Source organism: Octopus bimaculoides, unplaced genomic scaffold (assembly GCF_046866305.1).
Source record: "Octopus bimaculoides isolate indiv1 unplaced genomic scaffold, ASM4686630v1 contig89, whole genome shotgun sequence".
In the NCBI taxonomy this organism is placed as follows: Eukaryota; Metazoa; Mollusca; class Cephalopoda; order Octopoda; family Octopodidae; genus Octopus; species Octopus bimaculoides.
This window is the reverse complement of record NW_028315339.1, coordinates 6,670-30,281: the sequence shown is the minus strand read 5'-3', so window position 1 is coordinate 30,281 and position 23,612 is coordinate 6,670. Positions and strand designations below refer to the sequence as shown.

Sequence of the window (23,612 nt, the reverse complement as noted above, 5' to 3'; positions counted from 1 at the left end):
GTACGATTTACCACAAATATCATAGTGATATGGTCTTTCTCTCGCCTGTGTGAATAGTTAAGTTAGTTATTGCTAGAATGATTTACCATAAATGTCACAGTTATATGGCTTTCCCCCTGTATGAATGCACTTTTGTTTAGTTAGGCCACAACTTCTAGAGAATGATTTTCCCACACATATCTCAATAATATTATTTCGCTCACTGATGAGTTTATTCTTAGTTAAATTACTTCTTACAGAAAATGGTTTATCACAGAAAATGGTTTATCACAGAAAATGGTTTATCACAGAAAATGGTTTATCACAAACAGAACTCTAATTTCGTTTCTCGCCTTTAGACGGATTTACCACAGATATCAAAATGATAAGACTTCTCACCTGTAGGAATATATGTGTGTTTAATTAGTACCCTGGCCATTACACTGGTATGAGACCTTAGGTAAAACATAGCAACGACGAAAGTTTTAATAAGTAGGAAAGAAGAAAGGATCTTGGCATCTTCAGGGAAATAAACTTGGTCAATAGCAATATAAGATATAAACAGACAAATGTATTTTACTATTAAAAGATGCTGAAGCTTGTTGGTTTTCAAATCTTTTATTATGGCATAATAATTGTACACTTTTCATTTAAAACGCTTATACCCCTTTCATATTTTCAATGTTCAATGAAACACCAATATTAGAATTACATATATTGTTATGTATGTAAAACCTCAGGCAACACTTGACCAAAACAGTAGATGCGTATCTGTGTGAGACATTCTATAAGCTCGACACATCTCAAATCATAGTATCTGTGATATCTGGACCAGAAAGTTTTCCTAACATATACATATATAAAAGAACATGCAGAAACACAGACACACGCCCTCAAAATACAGAGACAAATCTATACTTGTACACATATGCATTATATATAAATGTACAAACACATTATACCTAAAGACCCTTACACACACATGTGAACGCTCACCATAACAAGCACACACGTACACAGTCTTACTTGAATACATAGACGCATTTAAGATGTTCTTAAATGCTCGAAATACGAGACTAGAAAAACAGTCAACAACTGATGAAGGGTCATTGTTTTGTTTTCCATTTGTGTCTTTCTTTGTTCAACAGACTAGCTCATGTTCCATGTACTCGTGCTGCGTAGTTTTTGTTGTAGACGTTTCATGACGTCTTCTGCCCTCATATGCTTATATATATATATATACGTATAGATGTATGTACATATACGTATGCATATATGCATACATATATACATATATATATCATTTATATGATTATATGATTCAACGCCACGCATCCTCTTCAAAGTAAATTTTATCTTATATATATATATATATATATATATATATAATTTTGCAGTAATAGTTATGCTATGTTCATTTTGAGGTGGCTGGTTTGTGAGAGAATAGCACTAGATGTGGCTACTGAGCAAAGTAGAAGAAGAAGGAGAAGAGAAATAACGAGAAAGAAAGGGAAAGAAAAGCTAATGAGGTGATAGAGAGAAGTAGTAGTAGGGTAGTCTTTGGGGATAGAGGAAGGTAAATGAAAGGGAATTAGCAAAGATTTGTGATCGGGAATGGTTAGAAGAATACAACGAGGAAAGAAATATAAAATAATATACAGTAAAACTATTTTAAAAATAAAGAATAGAAATATAAAAAATGTTTATTCTTATCAAATTCCTATAATAACAACTAGTAAATGATTATTTTATAACGAATTATACAATATTTCTGTGTGTATGTTTGCGTATATATATATATATATTGATAGAAATGGTAAGACAACACAAGAATGAAAGAGACCTAAATATTATGTAAATTGAGGAGTTTATCTGTAAAGATAATAAGCTACAATTCTTCGGTAGCCATGATAAAACTCCGAGTTCCGGATGTCGGGGCGGAAACCTACGTCGGCATCTCTTCAGTTATCGGGCCCGAAAACTGAAGAGATGCCGGCGTGAGTTTCCGCCCCATCATCCTTGTCACATATTCTATTTACAGATATATATATATATATATATATATATATATATATATATATATATATATATATATATATATATACAGAGAGAGAGAGAGAGAGAGAGAGAGAGAGATAAATAGATTGATATACAAATATGCGTGTATGTGCATATGTTTGCGTGCCTGTGTTTATCCCTCAACCATCGCTTGATAGCTGATGTTGATGTGTTTACGTCCCTGTAACTTAGCAGTTCTGCAATGGATACCTATAGAATAGGTACCAGGCTTACAAAGAATACGACCTGGGGTCGATTCGGTCGATTAAAAGCGGTACTCCAGCATGACCGCAGTCAATTGACTAAAACAAATTAATAAAAGAATATATATATATATATATATATATATATATATATAAAGATACAATAAAATAGATTCAATTGAAAATCAAATTCGCATAATTTATTTATATTATAATACAACATAATATGAAATAACAAAGACAATTATTAAAAAAAGCAAACGATATAACAATATTTTTCGACGTATATATATTTTGTGGTATATAATTAATTCAATTCCCATATATATATATATGTCTCCTCAGAGCTTTCGGATAGACGAAATTCCGTGTGAAAGGAATGTAAAAAAATGAATTCAAATGCCTATGTATCGTGTGCGTAACCCAGTTCGAAACCCCGGCAACACTTGAGATATTTCACTGACCAATAGGTGGTTGGACAGCAAAGTGAGCCTACAGTCACCAAAAGAAATTCAGAAATTTTCTAATCAAAATACACCCAGAGTTTGAGGTAATCAAACCAGAACATTTTCGTGGACCACACAAACATAAAACAACATACAGATACACACTCGCACAATCTGAAAAATGAACTTACACACACACACACATAGATAGTCGTGGCCAAAGTTTTGAATTTTTTAAAATTAAAATTGTTATGCCCAATATACACTTCAACCATATATATATATATATATATATATATATATATATACGACGGGCTTCTTTCATTTTCCTTCTACTAAATACACTCACAAGGCTTTGATCGGCCCGAGGCTATAGTAGAAAATACTTGCCCGAGGTGCCACGCTGTTGGAGGGAACCCGGAAGCAGGTGCTTGATAAGGAACCTACTTACCCCACAGCCACTCTTACTTACATACATACTTATAAATAGATACTTTTCTTTATGTATCGAGGCACGAAGAAACAGCTTGATTTGTATTAAAAGGAATGCAAAATTCAAAGTAAATGGCTGTTATTTCTAGTGTGTTGTGTGATCACTTGCACTGCAGAACAATATCTTTACAGATGCTTCTTCACTTCTTAGGGTGATCTTTTTTTGTATGAAAAACAATTATTATTTCTGCGATTATGCCAGACCACCTGGAGTAGATTAATTTTATAGATACTTTGTAAAATTACATTAGGTTTAAAAATAGTTATTTTTCTCATTAATATTACATTTAATTTTTGAATAAAATACAAAACGAGATTTGAAAGCACTTGATTGTTCTTTGTAGCTTGATATGAAACCGCCTATAGAATAAATCCTTCAACAAGTGTTTCTTAAGTATCTTTCGGTTTTGCATGAACAACTATTCCTATCTGAAGGTACTTGGCTGTTATTTCTAACATGATGTGAGACGACCTATTCACAGAAATGTTTTGAAGTAACCCTCAATCATATAGTATAAAAAAACCCTCAAATTTCAGGGTGTTCTGTGCTCATTTCCAGCAACACGTGAGGCTCTATATATGACTTCAATCATGCCACATACAGAAGAAGCCTTGGGATTGTTTGAATTTCAAAGAGGCCGTATTGTTGATCAATCTGACTGTATTTTTACTGATATATAGTAATGTTCTTGAATCTTATATGAAAAACAACGCAAAATTGTCGAGATAAACTATGGAACAAATTTTCTTATAAAAGCTTCTTAAAGTGTCCTTCAATTCCCTATAAGAATAAATGCAAATTGACGGCTACATGGCAATAATGTCATGCACAATTCTAGACTGTTTATAGAACAATATATTTTATAAACATTTTGTAAAGTGTCGTTCATTTTTATGTGATGAACTACACAAATTTAAATGTCATTGGATACAGTTTTTCATTGCAGTGAGAACGAATACAGGTTAATTTCTTTTTAAAATGTTTCCTAATAATTCTTAAATTTTCTATGAGAAAGAAGGTGGGTTTCTCTTCTTCCGATGAAGAATGACCACATAAATAAATGTTCTTTTAAATCCCTCTATAAAGTACCATTCACTTTTATGTGCAAAGCAACACAATATCACAGGACATTTGGTGTTATTTCTAGCATGGTCTGATATCACATACCACAGGATTTTTGTTTACAAATGTTTCTTAAATTGTCTTTCGACAGTTAGAATTTTTAAAATTATTTAATTTATGAACACCAGAGTAATTATCTGCGGAGGCGCGTAGCTTAGCGGTTAGGGTGTCAGCATCATGGTCGTAAGATTGTGGTTTCGATTCCTAGACCGGACGAAGCGTTGTGTTCTTGATCACAGCACTTCATTTTCACGTTGCTCCAGTCCACTCAGCTGGCAAAAATGAGTAACGCTTCGGTGGACTGGAGAACACATACGCCATTGAAACCGAGAAACCAGGCCCATGGGCCTGGCTAGACTTTAAAAGGGCGCATTTAATTTTTATTACAGTAATTATTTAACTAATCGTTAGTCAAAGAAATGGCAGCGTAGTTAAGACACTCCTTGTAACAGGAAAGATTGGGTTTCAGTTCCATTTGTGCGGAACATTGGGCAAGTGTCTTCATACTATATTTGCAGAGGGGAAACTGTATGGAAGCTCGTGGTAAATATATAAATATACGTAAAAATTGGTATCTGTATGTATGTATACATGTGTGTATTTGTGTGTGTGAGTGTGTGCGAGTGTGTGTGTATTTGTGCTTGTCCCTCGACTAATAATTCACCGACAGTGTTGTTCCATTTACGTCCCTAGAAAATAGCGATAGGGCAATAGAACCCGAAAGAACAAGAACCTAGCTTAGAAATAAAGAATTATTTTCAAGGCTTGATTTGTTCGACCAAATAATAGGAAAATGTGGCCTCAGCGTCGACGCAGTTGAATGGCAGGAACAAAGAAATCGTTAGATAAAGTGCAGAAATAGTTGTGATATCTTTGGGAAGTCGCTCTCTAGATGTTGTAGCCTAGTTAGGCTACAATACAAGTGCACTCATACATGGGCAGAACCATATCACTGTGACATTTATGGTAAATCACTCTAGCAATGAAAAAATTAACTATTCACAAGGGCATTCATACAGGAGAGAGATCATATAATTATGATGTTTGTGGCCAATTGTTCCCAGCAAGTAGTAAAGTTACTATACAAAATTATATAGAGGAGATAAAAAAAAACATCATATCATTTTTATGTATGTGGTAAATTATTCCCTCAAAATGGTTCTTTAACTATTCATTCCGAAGAGAAAGCATATTACTGAGGAATTTTACTGATATTGTGGTATATCGTTAAAAAAAGATAGTTAACTAAACATGCATCTATATACACAGCAGAATTACTGTATCAATGTCAAAAATCATTTCTTGAAAGAGGAATAAATAAGAATAACGGTATCCACACAGGAAGACGATATAACTGTGTCGTTGTAGCCACTTAACCCTTTATTTCATACTAGCAGAGATACTCGTCGTTGCTCGGGAATAAAATGGCATAGTTTTTTTTTATTAAATTACTTGTTTCAGAGATGTGACTGCACCCATGCAGGAGCACCACCTTTGGTCGAACAAGTCGACCACTGGATTCACCCTTTGTCAGCCTAGTATCTATTCTACAAGTGTCTTTTTCAGATCCGCTAAGTTATGGGAACGTAAACATAGCAACATCGGTTGCAAAGATATAGTGGTGTTCAAACACACACACACATACACCCACACACAAACAAATATACACATATATACGACAATCTGCTTTCAGTTTCTGTGTACGAAATCCACTCACGAAGTATATATATATATATATATATATATATATATATATATATATATATACAATTTAGCATCTGATAATTCAATTGATGTTTTTTTTCTTTCCAGATGAAACCCGGTGGAATTAATGTTGGCAGTCAGACTAAGCTTTGAACAAAATAAATTACTTCTAAAATACAACTGGAAGTATGGAAACGCAGTTGAAGCGCAAATACAGTCTAGGAGCGAGTTTCAAACAGATCCACCAACGCGACTTACCATCACTCGAATTAGAGATGAGCTTGAAGCTAATTGAAATGTTCAGAATATCGACGAGTAGCATTCCGGAAGCCCACGATCATCTACAATCCCTACAAAGCAAGAAGGAGTACTGGCAACATATCACCAAAGTCCAAGAAAATCTGTGTGGAAGGTAGTCGTGAGGTAGGTATTTCAAGATCCTCTGTCCAGCGCATTTTGAAGCATTGTCAATGGAAAAGATACGTTACAAGATTAGTCCATGCTATTAATGAGGAATATCCAGAGACAAAGAGTGCAATATTGGTACTTGGCACGATGAGTAGTAAATGCACCCTTTCCAACAAAGATTGTGTGGAGCGATGAGGCTACGTTCCAATTAAATGGATAAATTAACTGCCAGAATTGCACTTACTAGGCTCCTGATAATCCGCATGTTATGGCGGACCACAATGTTAATTTACCAGAGATTACAATGTGGTGCGGCTTATCATCAAGAGGGTTCATTTGGCCATCCTTTTTTGACGCTACTCGGACTGGTCTTATCTACTTGAAATTGCTGCAAAAGTCTTTAATTCCAAGCATTACAGAAGACTTTGAAGGTGAGGAATTTTATTTTCAGAAAAATGGGGCACCCCCACACAACCATCGCGAGAATGAAAAAAAAAACGAGAGAGAACATAGTGTACATTTCAGCGGCCCGACATGACAAGGCGATTGGGAAAAAAGGGTTTGAATGAGTTGAGAGTGACTCTTAAAGCCATGGTCATCACTGCAGAGCCTCCGTATATGGAGGGTCTGGAAGTAGGGGATAGAGAACTTGATATAGGTAGGTTAGAAGGAGAGACGTTAAGATAGGAGTGTGAGTCATTGTGCTTGGAGTGGATGGAGGTAGTGAGAGCGGAGTGGTGTATGTTGACAGAAATGTCGAGAAATTCGGCGGAGTAAGAGATAGTGCAGGAAGATTCGAGGGCAGGATAAACAAAGGAGAATTGGACAAAGGAGAAAGACTAGTCCAGTTGGTAGCGGAAGGGTGATGTCGGACCAATAGAGTCATCGATATAACGACCGTATACCTCGGGAGTGGGACCAGTGAATTGTGAGAATATTTCGGCCTCAACGTAGCCAACGAACAGGTTCGCATAGTTGGATACATTCTCGTTGCCATGGCCATTACTGAGATCAATTGGTAAAACCCCGTCACAAAGGAGAAAAATGTGAGGAAGAGGACAAATTCGGCCAGACGAAGAAATGTGGAGGTGTCAGGCTGAGAGTCAAGCCAAAGATCAAGAAAGTGTTTAACCGTAAGATGTCCTTTGTTGTGTGGGATCACCGTAGACAAACTTTCAATGTCAAGTGTGAACAGAAGTTGCGACGGGCCAGACGGGAAGGAGAAGGATTTAAACAGACGGAGAACATGATTGGTGTCATGGATGTGTGAGGGGAGGAAGCCACTAAGTAAATAGTGGGGTGGGTACGGACAGTGAGGGTGGAGGCGATGGTAAGGAAATGAAGCGAATAATGGTGGACACTGTATTTTGGTACTTAGGCTTCGGGTTGGATGGTAGAGAGCAATACAAGAAGGCGTCTTGAAGTTGACAGAGAGCTTCAGCCTTGTAAATGTCTGCGTGCTACGCCACTAGAGCCCCAACATTTTCGGCCGCTTTCATGACGATATTTTTGCAACGTCAGAGACATCAAAGGGCCAAGATTTAGGTCAGGGAGATGTTGATATGTCGGGGACGCCTGCGAAAGTTCGACCTGCCCACAACATGTTGGCAGATGCTTGCTAATTGATCAACTGCTTGGAACTGGCCAGTAGCTGGCATCCAGTGGGATGGTCGGCGGCGCAGGTCGGTGAAGCTGTTTTCTTTATTAGATGCAGATAGAGTGTTGTGAAATAGTGAATGTAACCTGACACGGCACATAAAGTGCTGGATAGCTGCACGTGTCTGAAACTCGTTACTGAATGGAGTGAGGCGGGGTGAAACGCAGACACATATTGAGAAGAGAGCTCTCCGCTTCAGAGAGGGGGAAATAAGGGTAAATGGTAATAATAGACTGTACTGGGGGAAAGAGAGGGTGTTTGGTGAGGGAGGAGTGGTGCAGTCGGTAAGCATGTGTGCGCATGTGTCTGTGTACGTGTGTATCTCTGTGCGTGTGTGTGTCTATGTGCATGTGTATCTGTGTGCGTGTGTGAGTGTGCATGTTTGTGCGTTGTCCTGGGTCTACAGTGGAAGAAAGTTGCCCAATAAGCCACGCATTGGAATCGAATCCGTAACTATCTGGTTGGGAAGCAAACCATCCCTGCGCCTTATTTAACGTTTTCTTTGTTCCAGTCATTTAACAGCTGCCATGCTGGGGCACCGTTTTCAAAACATTTGATCAAATAAATCGCGCCCAGAATATAATTTCTTATTTGTAAGTTTGCTCCATATTATTGAGGGCTCTATTGCTGAATCTCTACTTTTTAGGAACGTAAATAGAGCAACACCGTAAGTGTAATATTGTTCGAGAGACAAGCACACGCACGCACACATATACGCACATACACATACATATATACATACAAACATACATATTTTTATATATCTGTATATATATTTACGACGCGGTCCCATTCACTCTCCCTCTGTCAATATAGTAGAAGATACTGGCCCATGGTTCCACACAAGTGGAACTGAACCCCAAACCTCCTTGTTACAAACTGAGCGTCTTAAATACGCTGCCATATTTCTGCCGTATGATTAATTAGATAATTACTGTGGTGTCCATAACTTCAATAATTTTTAAAATTCTAAATGCTGAAGGACAATTTAAGAAGCATTTATAAACAATAATTGTGTGATATGTGATATGAGACCATGCTAGAAATAACAGCACATTTCCTACCGTATTGCGTTGTTTTGCATATACAATTGATACTTTATAGAAGGATTTAAAAGAAATTTTCTTTATGTGGTCACTCTTCATAATAAGAAGGGAAATGATGTGGCTTCAACCCCACTTACTTTTTCACATAAAAACTGAAGAATTCTTAAGAAACCACTGTCAAAAACTGTAGCCAATGATCTTTAAATTTGAGTAGTTTAACGTATAAAACTGTAGGACAATTTACAAAATGTTGATGATATATATTGTTCTATAAACGCTCTAGAACTTTGCATGACATTATTGTCATGTAGCCAGATTTTGCAATTATTTTCATAGGAAACTGAAGAACACTTTCAGAAGCTTCTATAAGAAAATTTACTGCATTGTTTGTCTCATAAAATTTGCGTTGTTTTTCATATAAGATTCAAGAACATGACTATATATCAGTAAAACTACACTCAGATTAACCCACAATACGGCCTCTTTGAAATTCGGACAGCCCCAAGGCGTGTTTTGTATGTAACATGATTAATCAGTCACATATAGAGCCTCGCGTGTTTCTAGAAATGAGTGCTAAAACCCCTAAATTTGAAGTTTTCTTCTTATATCTGATTGATGGATACTTCAAAAGATTTTTGGAAATATATTCACCTATACGTCATCACACGTCTAAATCTGAATCGCTTTTTCATGCAAAACCAAAAGATACTTACGAATCATTTATTAAATGATTTCATCTACAGTCGGTTTCATCTCATGCTCCAAACCACAGCCAAGTGCCGTCAAACGTTTTGCTTTTCATTGAAAAACTGTTGTACCCGTGCCATCAGAAATGACGTCATGAAAATGATACGGATAATAAAATTGAAATTAAAATATTACCACACTAATGTCAGTAATTGCTCCAGCACTACGTTCCTAGTGAAAACAACACGCAATTAGTTCACCTTGTTTTGGATGGTCCTTCACCAACATTTTAATATTATTACAACTTCTATTTGTACTCAATGCAACATAAAAAATTGCCAATGGCTGAAAACTGGTGATATTATTGACGCTCAACCCTTGTGATTTGTTTATAGTCATTGCAAATGCTGGGATAACAGGAAACTGTCGTCCACTTATACTAAAGGGAAGGTCGTCTCGCTGGGTCGGAGATTGATGCGCAGAATAAAGGTCTCCTCTCTTTTCTTACTTCCACTAAGTATTTTTGCGCTCGTCTCTCTTGTTTCACTTCTCCTGATTGATTTAATAGCCGTAATGTATTGCACAGAAACATATACACACACATACGTATATATATACATATATACGACGCCTACCAAATCCACTCATAAAGCTTTGGTCGGCTCGAGGACATAGTAGAAGACACTTGCCCAAGGGTCGACACAGTGGGAAGGATCCCGGAACCATGTGGTTGATAAGCAAGCTCCTTACCACTCAGCCACTCCTGCGCCTATATATATATATGCCTGTGTGTGGCAGGAAGACAAGGGCATTCTGAATATATACCCACATTTGGTTGCTAATATATTTTCTAAAATATTCCCTCATATATGATGTTTCCTTATGTACACTCCTTTAAATCAATTATGCATTATCTTCTGGCTTGAAGACTTTTATGTGATTGATACTTTTTGAATGACAGTGTTAGGTAGGTATGAGAGGTAAGATCCGAACAGTTGGAATAGAAAACAGGTAGAATATTTGGGCTGGATAAAGCCAGTTAAAATGTAAAACAGTTAATCTAAATTATTTTCTATATCGTATATTTTCTACATCATAAGTATTTTCTATATCATATTGTTTGTATCTTATTCCAGAATATGAGATGTCAGAGGCATAAAGAAATTGTTACTTCAGATTCATCATCAATATTGATCACCTTTTAAAACACAAATGGAAGATTTTATACATCATAAATTAATAACTTGCCTATATATAATCTAAGGTGAATTACTGTGAAATATTTCTTCTAAACTGAGATTAATTGCAATTTCTTTATCTTTTATCCGATTCTTTCATTAGACAGTGGCCATGATGGGGCACCGCCTTTAGATTTCAGTTCAATAAATCGACCCAGGTTTTATTTTTTCAAAGACTGGTATCTATTCTACCAGTCTTTCTTTTGCTAATCATCTAAGTTACAGGAATGCAAACACACCAACACCTGTTGTCAAGCGGTGGTGGAGCAAACACAGACAGAAAGACACACACAGATAAATCTATCAATCTATATATACATATACGATAGGTTTCTTTCAGTCTTTGTCTAACAAATCCATAGACAGGGCTTTGGTTGGCCCATGGCTATAGTAGAAAACACTTGCCCAAGGTCTCATGCAGTGAGACTAAACCGTGAACCATGTGGTTAGGAAGCAAACTTCTTACGACATAGCTATGCCCGAACCTTCGTAAAAGATGGTTTTACGTTTTAATCAAACTGGGACAAATTTACAAAGGAGTTTTGACTGTTTGCAGTTACCGATAATGATCACAGATGATAGAAATCTCACAGAACAAGTATTCAAGAGGAGGAGGAAAAATATCCATATATTTTGTGGATAATGAAAAATTATGGGAAGATGAGTTAAGTTAAAAATTTAAAAGGCTTTCCTTTTTTTCTAATCTGAAGAGATGTCGAAAGTGCTAGGGAAATCATTATGCACTTGTGATATCTGTGGCAAAAGATTCCGTAGAGAAAGTAACTAGATTGATCTTAGAGATGTGCAAACAAGAGAGAAACAATATCACAGTGATATCTGTGGTATGTCATTCTCTGGAAGATGTGCTTTAGCTATGCGCAGGTGCACTCTTACAGGAGATAAACGATCTCAGTGTGTTATCAGTGGCGAATCATTCTCTCAAAAAGTTCAGTAGACGAGACACAAACAAATTAATACGAGGGAAACTGTATTACTACGATATCTGTGATACATCTTTCTCTGAGGGACGTACCTTAATTAATCTCAAATGTATTCATACAGGAGTGAAAAATATCAATGTGATATCGCTGGTAAATCATTTTCTCAAAAGCATTTTATCAAATATAAATGTATTCATTTCTACAGATGAGTGAAATAAGACAACATTCGGACAGGAGGTTCATGGATATTTTCCAGAAATCCCTAGTCAGGCAGTTCTAACAGGCCCTCTGCCGGTCCGAGACAAGCTCTGCAGGTACGGAAATGCGGTCAGCTGTTCCTACCCAAAATGCGCATAGAACAACGAAACCGTCCTACACGCAGACATACAGTGGTCGGATATTGCTAACTTGTGAAGCGTTATCGAACAGCTACTGTCGGGAGTAGGACGGATCCGACTATTGTCCGACTCCATCGTGATGGCCGCCCCGACACTTCCCCTTCTCCGGGAAGGTCAGGCAGTTTGTCTGGTGACTTTAGCGAAAGAGGTGGATGCATCTGAAATGGTTGACGACAGAGTCTTTCGTCTTAAGCTAAAGACTCATTAAATTTTTTCAGGTTCCGCCTGGAAAGGAAAGTGAGGGTGGAGAGTGAGGTGTTGTCGCCCAGGAAGTTCGTTGGAAGGTTAGTGAATGTTGCGAGGATAGCCTGTGTAAATAGCTCTACCCTAAGTAAGCGCCTGTAGGATGGATAGAATGAAAAGGAAAGGGGTGCTTGCCTGAAGCTCCCTGAGTGATCGGGGTGTCTATACTGTGTGAAGTTTCCCTGGTCTCGTCCAGATAAGTAATTTGTTTCTGAAATGCTTTCGTTTTATCATTAGATATCGAAATATTTTCTTCATTTCTTTGCATGCTAGTATTCAAAACATTGAGGTGCGATGAAGTATATCAACCAAATAGACTAATCTACTAATCCCTTATTTACTTCGAAAGAGCTCGCAAATGTGGTTTTGCTCCATTTTTTCCAAAACCTTCAGTAGCTCTTGACGTAGCTCATATACACGATTGCGTATTTTCGCCTTTGAAAGCCACTTCATCTCTGTGTGCAAAAGTAGGTGTCTCTTTTGTGAATCTATATCGATATAAAACTACACGAATAAAAGTCATGTTACTGGTATTGTTTTTATATCATTTACAATCTTTACAGCTTGATTCAAACTTTCTTTTAATTTTTCTCCTCATGATTTTGCCATCAATGCTTCTCTGTGAAGAAAGCAGTGAGTTAACGCAGCCTACCATTCATGGAGCTTCATCTGTACAAACCGGACACGTGGCGTCCATATTTGCACAAGTAATTTGCACAAGCCTTTTGCACAGGTAATTATTCAAAATGTTGGAAACATCTTCGCCCTTTGTAAACACATTTAATTCTTTGAAAAAAGAAATTAATTTACGATTTGATCATCATCAATGAAACGAATAAGTGCTAAGAGCTGTGTTTTGTTGGTGTTGTCTGTTGACTCATCAATTTGTAATGCAAAATCTGAATACTGAAGATTATTACTACAAGCATTTTTCTCGATATTAGATGACATTTCTAGAATACGTCTGTGGAGAGTATCGTTAGACAGAGGGATCTTATTCATTTCCTTTGCTGCTTTATTTCCCAGCATTGTCTTCACAATATTCTTAAACGCAGGCAGAATGAGTGATTCGCCTAAAATATGAGCTTTCATATATTTTGCTATTACTTCTGAAACACCTCGTTATAGGCGATTTCAACTTTTTTAGAAATCGTCATTATACTTTCGAAAGAAATCATAATATAGTCTGCATTTCTAACAATCATTTGAAATAAATTATCGATTTACCCTGTACACGAGAGTGCTTGGTTTTAACACACATGCCCAGTTTACTAGGAACCAGTGATTCGTTTCACATAGCCTGTGTAAATAGCTCTACCCTAAGTAAGCGCCTGTAGGATGGATAGAATGAAAAGGAAAGGGGTGCTTGCCTGAAGCTCCCTGAGTGATCGGGGTGTCTATACTGTGTGAGGTTTCCCTGGTCGCCCCTAGTAAGATTTCCTCCTATTGGAGAATTTAGGGGTTTGAATTCTATTGCTTATTTTTATTTGTTTACTGTTAACACGCATCGTCTAAATCCCTTGTATAATCTCATTTTTCCGTGGGCTTTTGTGGTCAATAAAGAAATTCTTCTTCTTCTTCTTCTTCTTCTTCTTCTTCTTCTTCTTATTATTATTATTATTATTATTATTATTATTATTATTATTATTATTATTATTATTATTATTATTATTAAGGCGGTGAGCTGACAGAATCGTTAGGCGTCTGGGCAAAACGCTTAGCGGCATTTCGTCTGCCTTCATGTTTCAAGTTCAAATGCTAACATGGTCATCATTGCCAATTATAATTTCGAGGTCGATAAAATAAGTACCATTTGAGTGCAGAGTGGATGTAATTGAGTTTCCCCACAGCTCGAAATAGCTGAGCTTGTGCCGAAATTTAGAACATAATTATCACAATCAATAAGAAGACAACCTGATAGTATCATTGCAACAGAGGAAATGCTTTGCGGCATTTCTTTCGATTTTTTACATCGTGAGCTCTATTTCCAGCGAGGTCGCTTTCACCTTTCCTCCTTTGTGTGTCAATAAAACATATACAATTTGAGCCCCTATATACAATTTGAGCCCCTGTTTTTATATTTTGAGTGGGGGCATGTTGTAGCACTGCCTTGAAGGATTTTAGTCAAGAGGATCGATTCCAATATTTACTCCCTTTTTTTAAGTCTCGTACAAATTCTCTCCCTCATTTTTGCTGAACTGCTAAGGTATGAGGACATAAAGAAACGGAAGACACATATTGCGCGCGTGCGTGTACATTCTTTTATTCCTTTACTTGTGTCAGTCATGAGATTGTGGCTAAGCTGGGGCACTATATTGAAGAACTTTAGCCAAGGGGATTCATCATATATATATAGATATATATATAAAACTGTAAAACCAGAAATGTGGTCTATAGTATAAGATGTACAGAGGGACGATGCAGTAACAAGACAACGACGTATGTAGGCAAAACAGCACGGAGCATAGGGGAGCGGGCAAAAGAACACTGGAGGGAACTTCAGGAAGGGAAGAGCTCATCAGTTCTGTACCAGCACGCTGAGCAAGAACATGGAGGCTCACTCAACAACATAGAAATTAAAATCTTATCCACACATAGCAGAGACGCAGCACTTAGACAAATTACAGAAGCTAAACACATAATAGAAGATAAACCTAGCCTGAATAGGAAACTGGAATGGAACACTAACACACACCCCTAACAAAACACAAACCACAACATATGACAATACGTTCCCAATAAACCAATAACAATATGAACAATATATAATACAATAGAATACATAGATAAACAATTGGAATTAAATACTACATACGTTAACAAAATTTAATTAAATACAAAAAACAAGTAGGTATAAACACATAAACAAATAAATAAATAAAAACAAAAATAAATGAACATGTATTAACAGAGGATATAGATAATACAGGCACTCCCCATACACACACATGCACTTACAAAAACATAGACACATTGAGAGATACGCATGCGTAGACACATACAATAGGAATACAAAATACAAAATGGCTGATAGTTAGCAAGGTGAGACACACATAAGAAAGAAGAAAGCATAGGACCATTAATGATGTCACAGAAGTGTGACGAAAGAACTCTGGCCGAAATAGGATTAATGTAATATAACGTAATATAAAGCTGAAGCAAATTAACACCAAATATACAGTGCGTGTGTTTTTATTGGCTAAACTGGCAATATGACCATCCCCAAGTACAACAACATATATATATATATATATATATATATATATATATATATGAAGTAATGTGATGAATATTTCAGAAATTGCTGATTAATGTGTTGGGTGCAGCTGATGCGCGTAATAATGTCTTATATACCCAAAGCAAACTCTATAGATTCTGGAATATGTACATTTTACTTATGCTTTCCATGCAAGATAAGCCTGTCTGTTATGTTTATTGCATCCACCGTGTGTATTTTTATAGTGACAAAATTGTGGTTACGAGCGATACCTCTGATGTTAGCAAGTGGCATTTCAATAGCCTTCTGTATTTTATGTATAATTTATATATATATATATATATATATATATATATATCAATATAATTAATATAAGCAGCAATATGCAATGTTTCGCCGAAAAGGAGAATTATAATTGCCACTAAATGTGGCAAGTTTTTTAGAAAACACCTACATCTCTAGAAATAAAAGTTAACCCACTCTCTCTCACTCTGCATATATATATATATATATATATATATATATATATATATATATATATATATATATATATATATATATATATATATATATATATATATATATATATATATATATATATATATATATATATGTATATATATATGTATATATATATATATATATATATATATATATATATATATATATATATATATATATATATATATATATATATATATATACATATATATATATATATATATATATATATATATATATATATATATATATATATATATATATATATATATATATATATATATATATATATATAATATGTATATATATATATGTATATATATATATATATATATATATATATACATATATATATATATATATATATATATATATATATATATATATATATATATATATATATATATATATATATATATATATATATATAATATGTATATATATATGTATATATATATATATATATATATATATATATATATATGTATGTATGTACATAGTAATGTCTATTTACCAAATTTGTCAAATGTTCAAGTATTAAAGGGAAGATATCATTTATGCAAGTTCTACTTATCAAAAGAAACATTTACAAATTATACTCAGAAACGCGTCTCGTCCAGATAAGTAATTTGTTTCTGAAATGCTTTCGTTTTATCATTAGATATCGAAATATTTTCTTCATTTCTTTGCATGCTAGTATTCAAAACATTGAGGTGCGATGAAGTATATCAACCAAATAGACTAATCTACTAATCCCTTATTTACTTCGAAAGAGCTCGCAAATGTGGTTTTGCTCCATTTTTTCCAAAACCTTCAGTAGCTCTTGACGTAGCTCATATACACGATTGCGTATTTTCGCCTTTGAAAGCCACTTCATCTCTGTGTGCAAAAGTAGGTGTCTCTTTTGTGAATCTATATCGATATAAAACTACACGAATAAAAGTCATGTTACTGGTATTGTTTTTATATCATTTACAATCTTTACAGCTTGATTCAAACTTTCTCTTAATTTTTCTCCTCATGATTTTGCCATCAATGCTTCTCTGTGAAGAAAGCAGTGAGTTAACGCAGCCTACCATTCATGGAGCTTCATCTGTACAAACCGGACACGTGGCGTCCATATTTGCACAAGTAATTTGCACAAGCCTTTTGCACAGGTAATTATTCAAAATGTTGGAAACATCTTCGCCCTTTGTAACCACATTTAATTCTTTGCAAAAAAGAAATTAATTTACGATTTGATCATCATCAATGAAACGAATAAATGCTAAGAGCTGTGTTTTGTTGGTGTTGTCTGTTGACTCATCAATTTGTAATGCAAAATCTGAATACGGAAGATTATTACTACAAGCATTTTTCTCGATATTAGATGACATTTCTAGAATACGTCTGTGGAGAGTATCGTTAGACAGAGGGATCTTATTCATTTCCTTTGCTGCTTTATTTCCCAGCATTTTCTTCACAATATTCTTAAACGCAGGCAGAATGAGTGATTCGCCTAAAGTATGAGCTTTCATATATTTTGCTATTACTTCTGAAACACCTCGTTATAGGCGATTTCAACTTTATTTAGAAATCGTCATTATACTTTTGATAGAAACCATAATATCGTCTGCATTTCTAACAATCATTTGAAATAAATTCTCGATTTACCCTGTACACGAGAGTGCTTGGTTTTAACACACATGCCCAGTTTACTAGGAACCAGTGATTCGTTTCACATTTTACATCCACATATTGAACATAGCGGCAAAAGATCATCATAGTTTCAAGTCCATTGAAAACCAAATCCTACATAACTTTCGTCATATTTTCGAGTAAACCTTGCTTTGGCTCTCTTACTGGAATTGTTTCTGCTGTGTTTGTCCCTCCACCATCGCTTAACTCCGATGTTGGTGTGTTTATGTCCCAGCAACTTACTGGTTCGATGAAGGATCAATAGAATAAGTGCTAGGCTAACGAGGAATAAGCCCTATGGTCGATTTGTTTGACGAAAGGTGAAATACATTTTGTAACAGTTAGTACTTGTTCCTGTCGTTTCGACTTTTTCAAATAAGCGTAAAAGAATGGTGGATATTAATTAAGATGATAAATTAAATTGAAGGAAAAATAAAATTAAATTAAAGTTCGCAAACTGCAATAATCTTGTTGATCGTTAGTTTTTAATTTTTGGTTCTTCAATGCATACTTTTAACTTACGCATCTGTTTCTAGCATTGTATTTCTCCTTACTCACCACTGAACTAAAGTTAGATATTCTTTCTGACCATGCTGGAACTAGAATTCATCTACTTAATTACCCTCTAATAGCCATAAATGCCTCCCTTCTCCATTTTACCAAAACTGACATCCCATCCGTGACGAGGAATAACACTGGCCTCTTATCTTTTTTATTTTTATCTTTACTTTTATTTTTCACATCTTAGTTTCATTTTTACTTTCGCTCTCATTCTTTCTACACTTATCCCCGTCCTTTATATGCCTGCTCTTTTCTCTCTTCTGTTCGTTCATTCACAAACCCTTTCTGTCTGATTTATCTGTCTATCGTGATCTCTATCTCTCTCACGTTACACACATATGTGGGTGGATTATTTTCCTACAACCTAACCACTAAATCTATTCCTTCAATCTGAAGGCCGGCATTTACCTGGGATTATACTTAAGGACCTATACCCTCACCCCAAAACAGCTGTAAAACATTAATTATTTATGCTTCACCTTATTCTAATTAAATATTCTAAATGACCTGAGATACTTTTTCCTGCTTCTGCTTTGTTGTCCATTTTCCTTTAATATATAACAGCTAACTCGGAAGTCTACCTCGGATCCCTAGCAATTGTCTTACCCTTTATTCTTCTGTCTATTATTTTATTCCTTATAAACTGTGAATTTCCTGTGTAGAATTTCATACGTACTCACTTTGCCTCTGATTACAACATAATCAGTGTAGGGTCACGCTAGCCTACCACTTCAGATATCCGATAAACAGCCTCACCAGCGAGTTTGGAATGTAACGGGCGACCAATTATAGCACTTACACAGCATACCTATTCATTTAGATAATCGCTTAACCAAGCCCCTATATTCTCCCCTTCTCTCTCACCCTCACACCCTTCCCCTCTCTCTCTCTCTCTCCATACACACGCGCGCGCGCACATATATTTTTATGTATGTATGCATGCGTATATATGTATTTTTGAAGACGTCCTATCGAAGTTCATATTTATCATTGCTAACAACTACGCAAATAATCTTCCCCAATCAATTAACCTAAAATTGTAATATCATGAGTGGGCTTTTTTTCTTATTCATTCATTTTATTCCTCCTTTTAGATTCACGCCCGTAACTCCCACCACAACTCTTCTTGCTAAATAAAAGATTTACTTTCTAATTTTGATATTTTTGAGACGTAATTTTTTATGCAATTGTGTCTGTCTTTTGTATTTTATCAATACATCGACCAACACACATACACATACATATCTATGTATGTAGGTATGTATGTGTGTATGCATATGAGTATCTGCTTACGTATGTATGTATAAATCTATACACATATACATATGTATGTAGTATATATATATATATATATGAATATATATATTTATATATGCAGATGTATGTGTGTGTATATATATATATATATATATGCGAGTAAAAATAAATACAAAAAAGGTGGGTTTTTTGTGTATGATTGTGTATAGAGGAATATATTATTTTGCTTAAAAGAGTTCCAACACTGTCTGTTGTTTATGTTTTATTTATATTCCTGCAGAACTAATGTGGGATATAGAATATGGAATATACAATATATAATATGATATACAATATACAATATAAAATAAAATAAAATAAGAAATGGATGGCACCATGAAAGAAAGTATTGAATGTAGATGAAATATTGAGTGTTCAATATAAAGGAGCCAATATATAAATATATAAATATAAATATATATATATATAAAGGCGACTCGAGTTTCAGGGCTATTTCCCTTCGTCATGGCCGGTATGACAGACTTTAACAGACTGTAATAAGTTGGCTGGTTTTCTGTCTTTTATACCAATTCCTTTGGACGGCAGCAGTAGGTGTTTGGCTATTTTTAGAATTGATGTTAAATCTATTTTTAGAAATGATGATATTTTAATTTATTGTTTTGTGTGGGTTGTAGGGATAAGATTTCTAAACCCCAGTAGGTGTTTGGCTGTTCTTAGAAATGATGCCAAATCTATTTATAGAAATGATGATATCTGAGAGATTTTTTGTGTTTTGGTTACAGGGATAAGATTTTTAAACCCCAGGTAATGCACTATCGGAACGCTCACGGGTACATCGACAACAGATTAAAAACCCAGAAGTCCGCCAAATACCACTGAATAACCATCTAGCAACATGTGGTCATCAAACTTTTATTATATTTCCATTCCATAAACTTTACAACCGGAATGAAATTGAAAGAAAATGCAAAGAAAAGGACTTTATAAAGAAATTCAAACCCACTCTTAACAAACAATGATTAAATCCATCTTACTTGGGGTTTAAAAATCTTATCCCTGTAACCAAAACACAAAACACCTCTCAGATATCATCATTTCTATAAATAGATTTGGCATCATTTCTAAGAACAGCCAAACACCTACTGTCATATTCCGGTCTTTACAAGCACTTTCCATGCATTTTTTGCTGTAAACTACATTTCTATTTCTGCAGTTAATGCAAGGGCTAATCCTACATTCCATGCAGTTATCATTTGTACATATGGTATTCACAAAGCAAAGGGGTACGTCCTACATAGTTGTGATCTGATGGAGTTCCCTGGCTTTTCAACAATCTTAAAGTTTGGTTTTGGACGCCTTCAGAGCTTTTCTAAACCTACGCGCTAGTTTTCCATGGGCTGTGGTCTCTACAAACATCACTCCTTGATATCTGTCGGTTTTATACCACGTGTTTGCTTTGTTGGCTTTGTCACAAATTCTTTGTATCCTATTCCATTCTTTGTTTCTATATCTAGGGCAGGTACCGCTGGTATCATTACTTATAATCTTATCTAACTTCTGTCTAGCTCCCCTGTATACTCGAGCCCTATCTTTCTGATCATATCCAGAGAACCGCATGTGGTGCATGAAGTTCTGTATATGTTTTTTCGTTTCATAGGGTTCGCATAGTGGGGAGATATTGTTCATTATCCTAAGTCTGCTATCAGTATGTTAATTTTCATGCCGTGTGACAAAGTTGAGTTCTTGTGAACAACACGTCTTGAAGCTATGGGTTTCATATACTATGAGTGGAGGAGCTGCACTCTATTGTTCACAGTCTCTAACTAAAGTTCAGTATCAAATACCAGGAGCCTATTGTTGGGGTGTTTAGTCGGGTGACCTATAGTTACCTTGATACTTTGGTGGATGGAGTTAGCTATTTGCTGGATGCTCTCCATTACGTTCCCTTCTGTTTCTGCATGAACGTCACTAGAGTTGGTCCTAACTATGATATATTCCTACCAGAACACTCGTTGTTGAATAAAATATTTACTTGGTTCGATAATTTTGAGACGTAATTCATTACACAATTGTGAATCTCCTTTGTATATTATCAATATAGTGACAATCCCACATATAGATACATATAAACACACACATACATTAGCAAATATGTGTGTGTGAGTGTGTGCATATTGATATATGCGTAGGCATTATATAATTGTATAAAATCATACATTATATAAACCTTTGTAAATTTTATTGCATTTGAGAACAAATGAAATAGCTGCAAATTAGTGACTTTTCTGCTTTACATCCTGGTTACACCCAAAAGATATCCGCCTAACACACTTGCTCACACAAAAACACACACTCATACACACAGACGTGTGTGTGTGTGTGTGTGTGTGTGTGTGTGTGTGTGTGTGTGTGTGTGTGTCTGTGTGTGTGTCTATGAATATCTCTATGTGTACTTACGAATGTGACAACTTTGTCACTATGCAGTTGCACTCTATTCGGGGTTTTGTATAAATTTCAATGCCAAAGTTTGGTACAAATCATTGTAGGATCATCCAGCCATATTCTGCCGAACATCTTCTCCGGTGTGTATGAGTATATATATATATATATATATATATATATATATATATATATATATATATATATATATATATATATATATATATATATATATATATACATATAAATATCATTAATATAAGCAGCAATTTGCAATGTTTCGCCGAAAAGAAGAATTATAGTTGCCACTAAATGTGGCAAGGTTTTTTACGAAACACATATATTGCTAGAAATGAAGGCTAAACCACTGTCTCTCATTCTGCATATATATATATATATATATATATATATATATATATATATATATATATATATATATATATATATATATATATATATATATATATATATGTGTGTGTGTGTATATATATATATATATATATATATATATATATATATGTATATATATATATATATATATATATATATATATATATATATATATATACATATATATATATATATATATATATATATATATGTATGTGTGTGTGTATATATTTATATATATATATATATATATATATATATATATATATATATATATATATATATATATATATAAAGAATAATAATAAATGGAGCAAAACGCATATAATCAATAAGTTCCTTTAAAGGAATTAGAGGAACTTATTCATTATATGCGTTTTTCTCCTTTTATTATTATTCTTTATATCTACTCAAAATACATCACTTTAACATGGAATTTCTACTCATTAACCGGATATGGTATCCCAGTTTTTTGTGTGATTTTTGCTACCCTGGTAACTATTAACATACTTGCATTATCGAAGTTTCTCAACCAAGATAATATTACAATGTACATAAAATAAAATAAATATATATATATATATATATATATATATATATATATATATATATATATATATATATATATATATATATATATATATATATATATATATATATATGTATGTATATATACATATATATACATAGTAATGTCTATTTGCCAAATTTGTCAAATGTTCAAGTATTAAAGGGAAGATATCATTTATGCAAGTTCTACTTATCAAAAGAAACATTTACAAATTATACTCAGAAACGCGTCTCGTCCAGATAAGTAATTTGTTTCTGAAATGCTTTCGTTTTATCATTAGATATCGAAATATTTTCTTCATTTCTTTGCATGCTAGTATTCAAAACATTGAGGTGCGATGAAGTATATCAACCAAATAGACTAATCTACTAATCCC

At 34.5% G+C, this 23,612-nt stretch overlaps 1 protein-coding gene across 1 annotated transcript; it reads right to left on the bottom strand.

Annotated features, from left to right (window-relative positions):
* Positions 1–12,956: 12,956 nt before the first annotated feature.
* LOC149129239 (protein ZBED8L-like) lies at positions 12,957–17,858 on the bottom strand. The gene is made up of 4 exons (XM_089346673.1): positions 17,577–17,858; positions 17,107–17,269; positions 13,434–13,696; positions 12,957–13,127 (listed from the first exon to the last, which is right to left on the bottom strand). The coding sequence occupies exons 1-4, from the start codon at positions 17,856–17,858 to the stop codon at positions 12,957–12,959; spliced, it is 879 nt and encodes a 292-aa protein (XP_089202799.1).
* Positions 17,859–23,612: the final 5,754 nt, after the last annotated feature.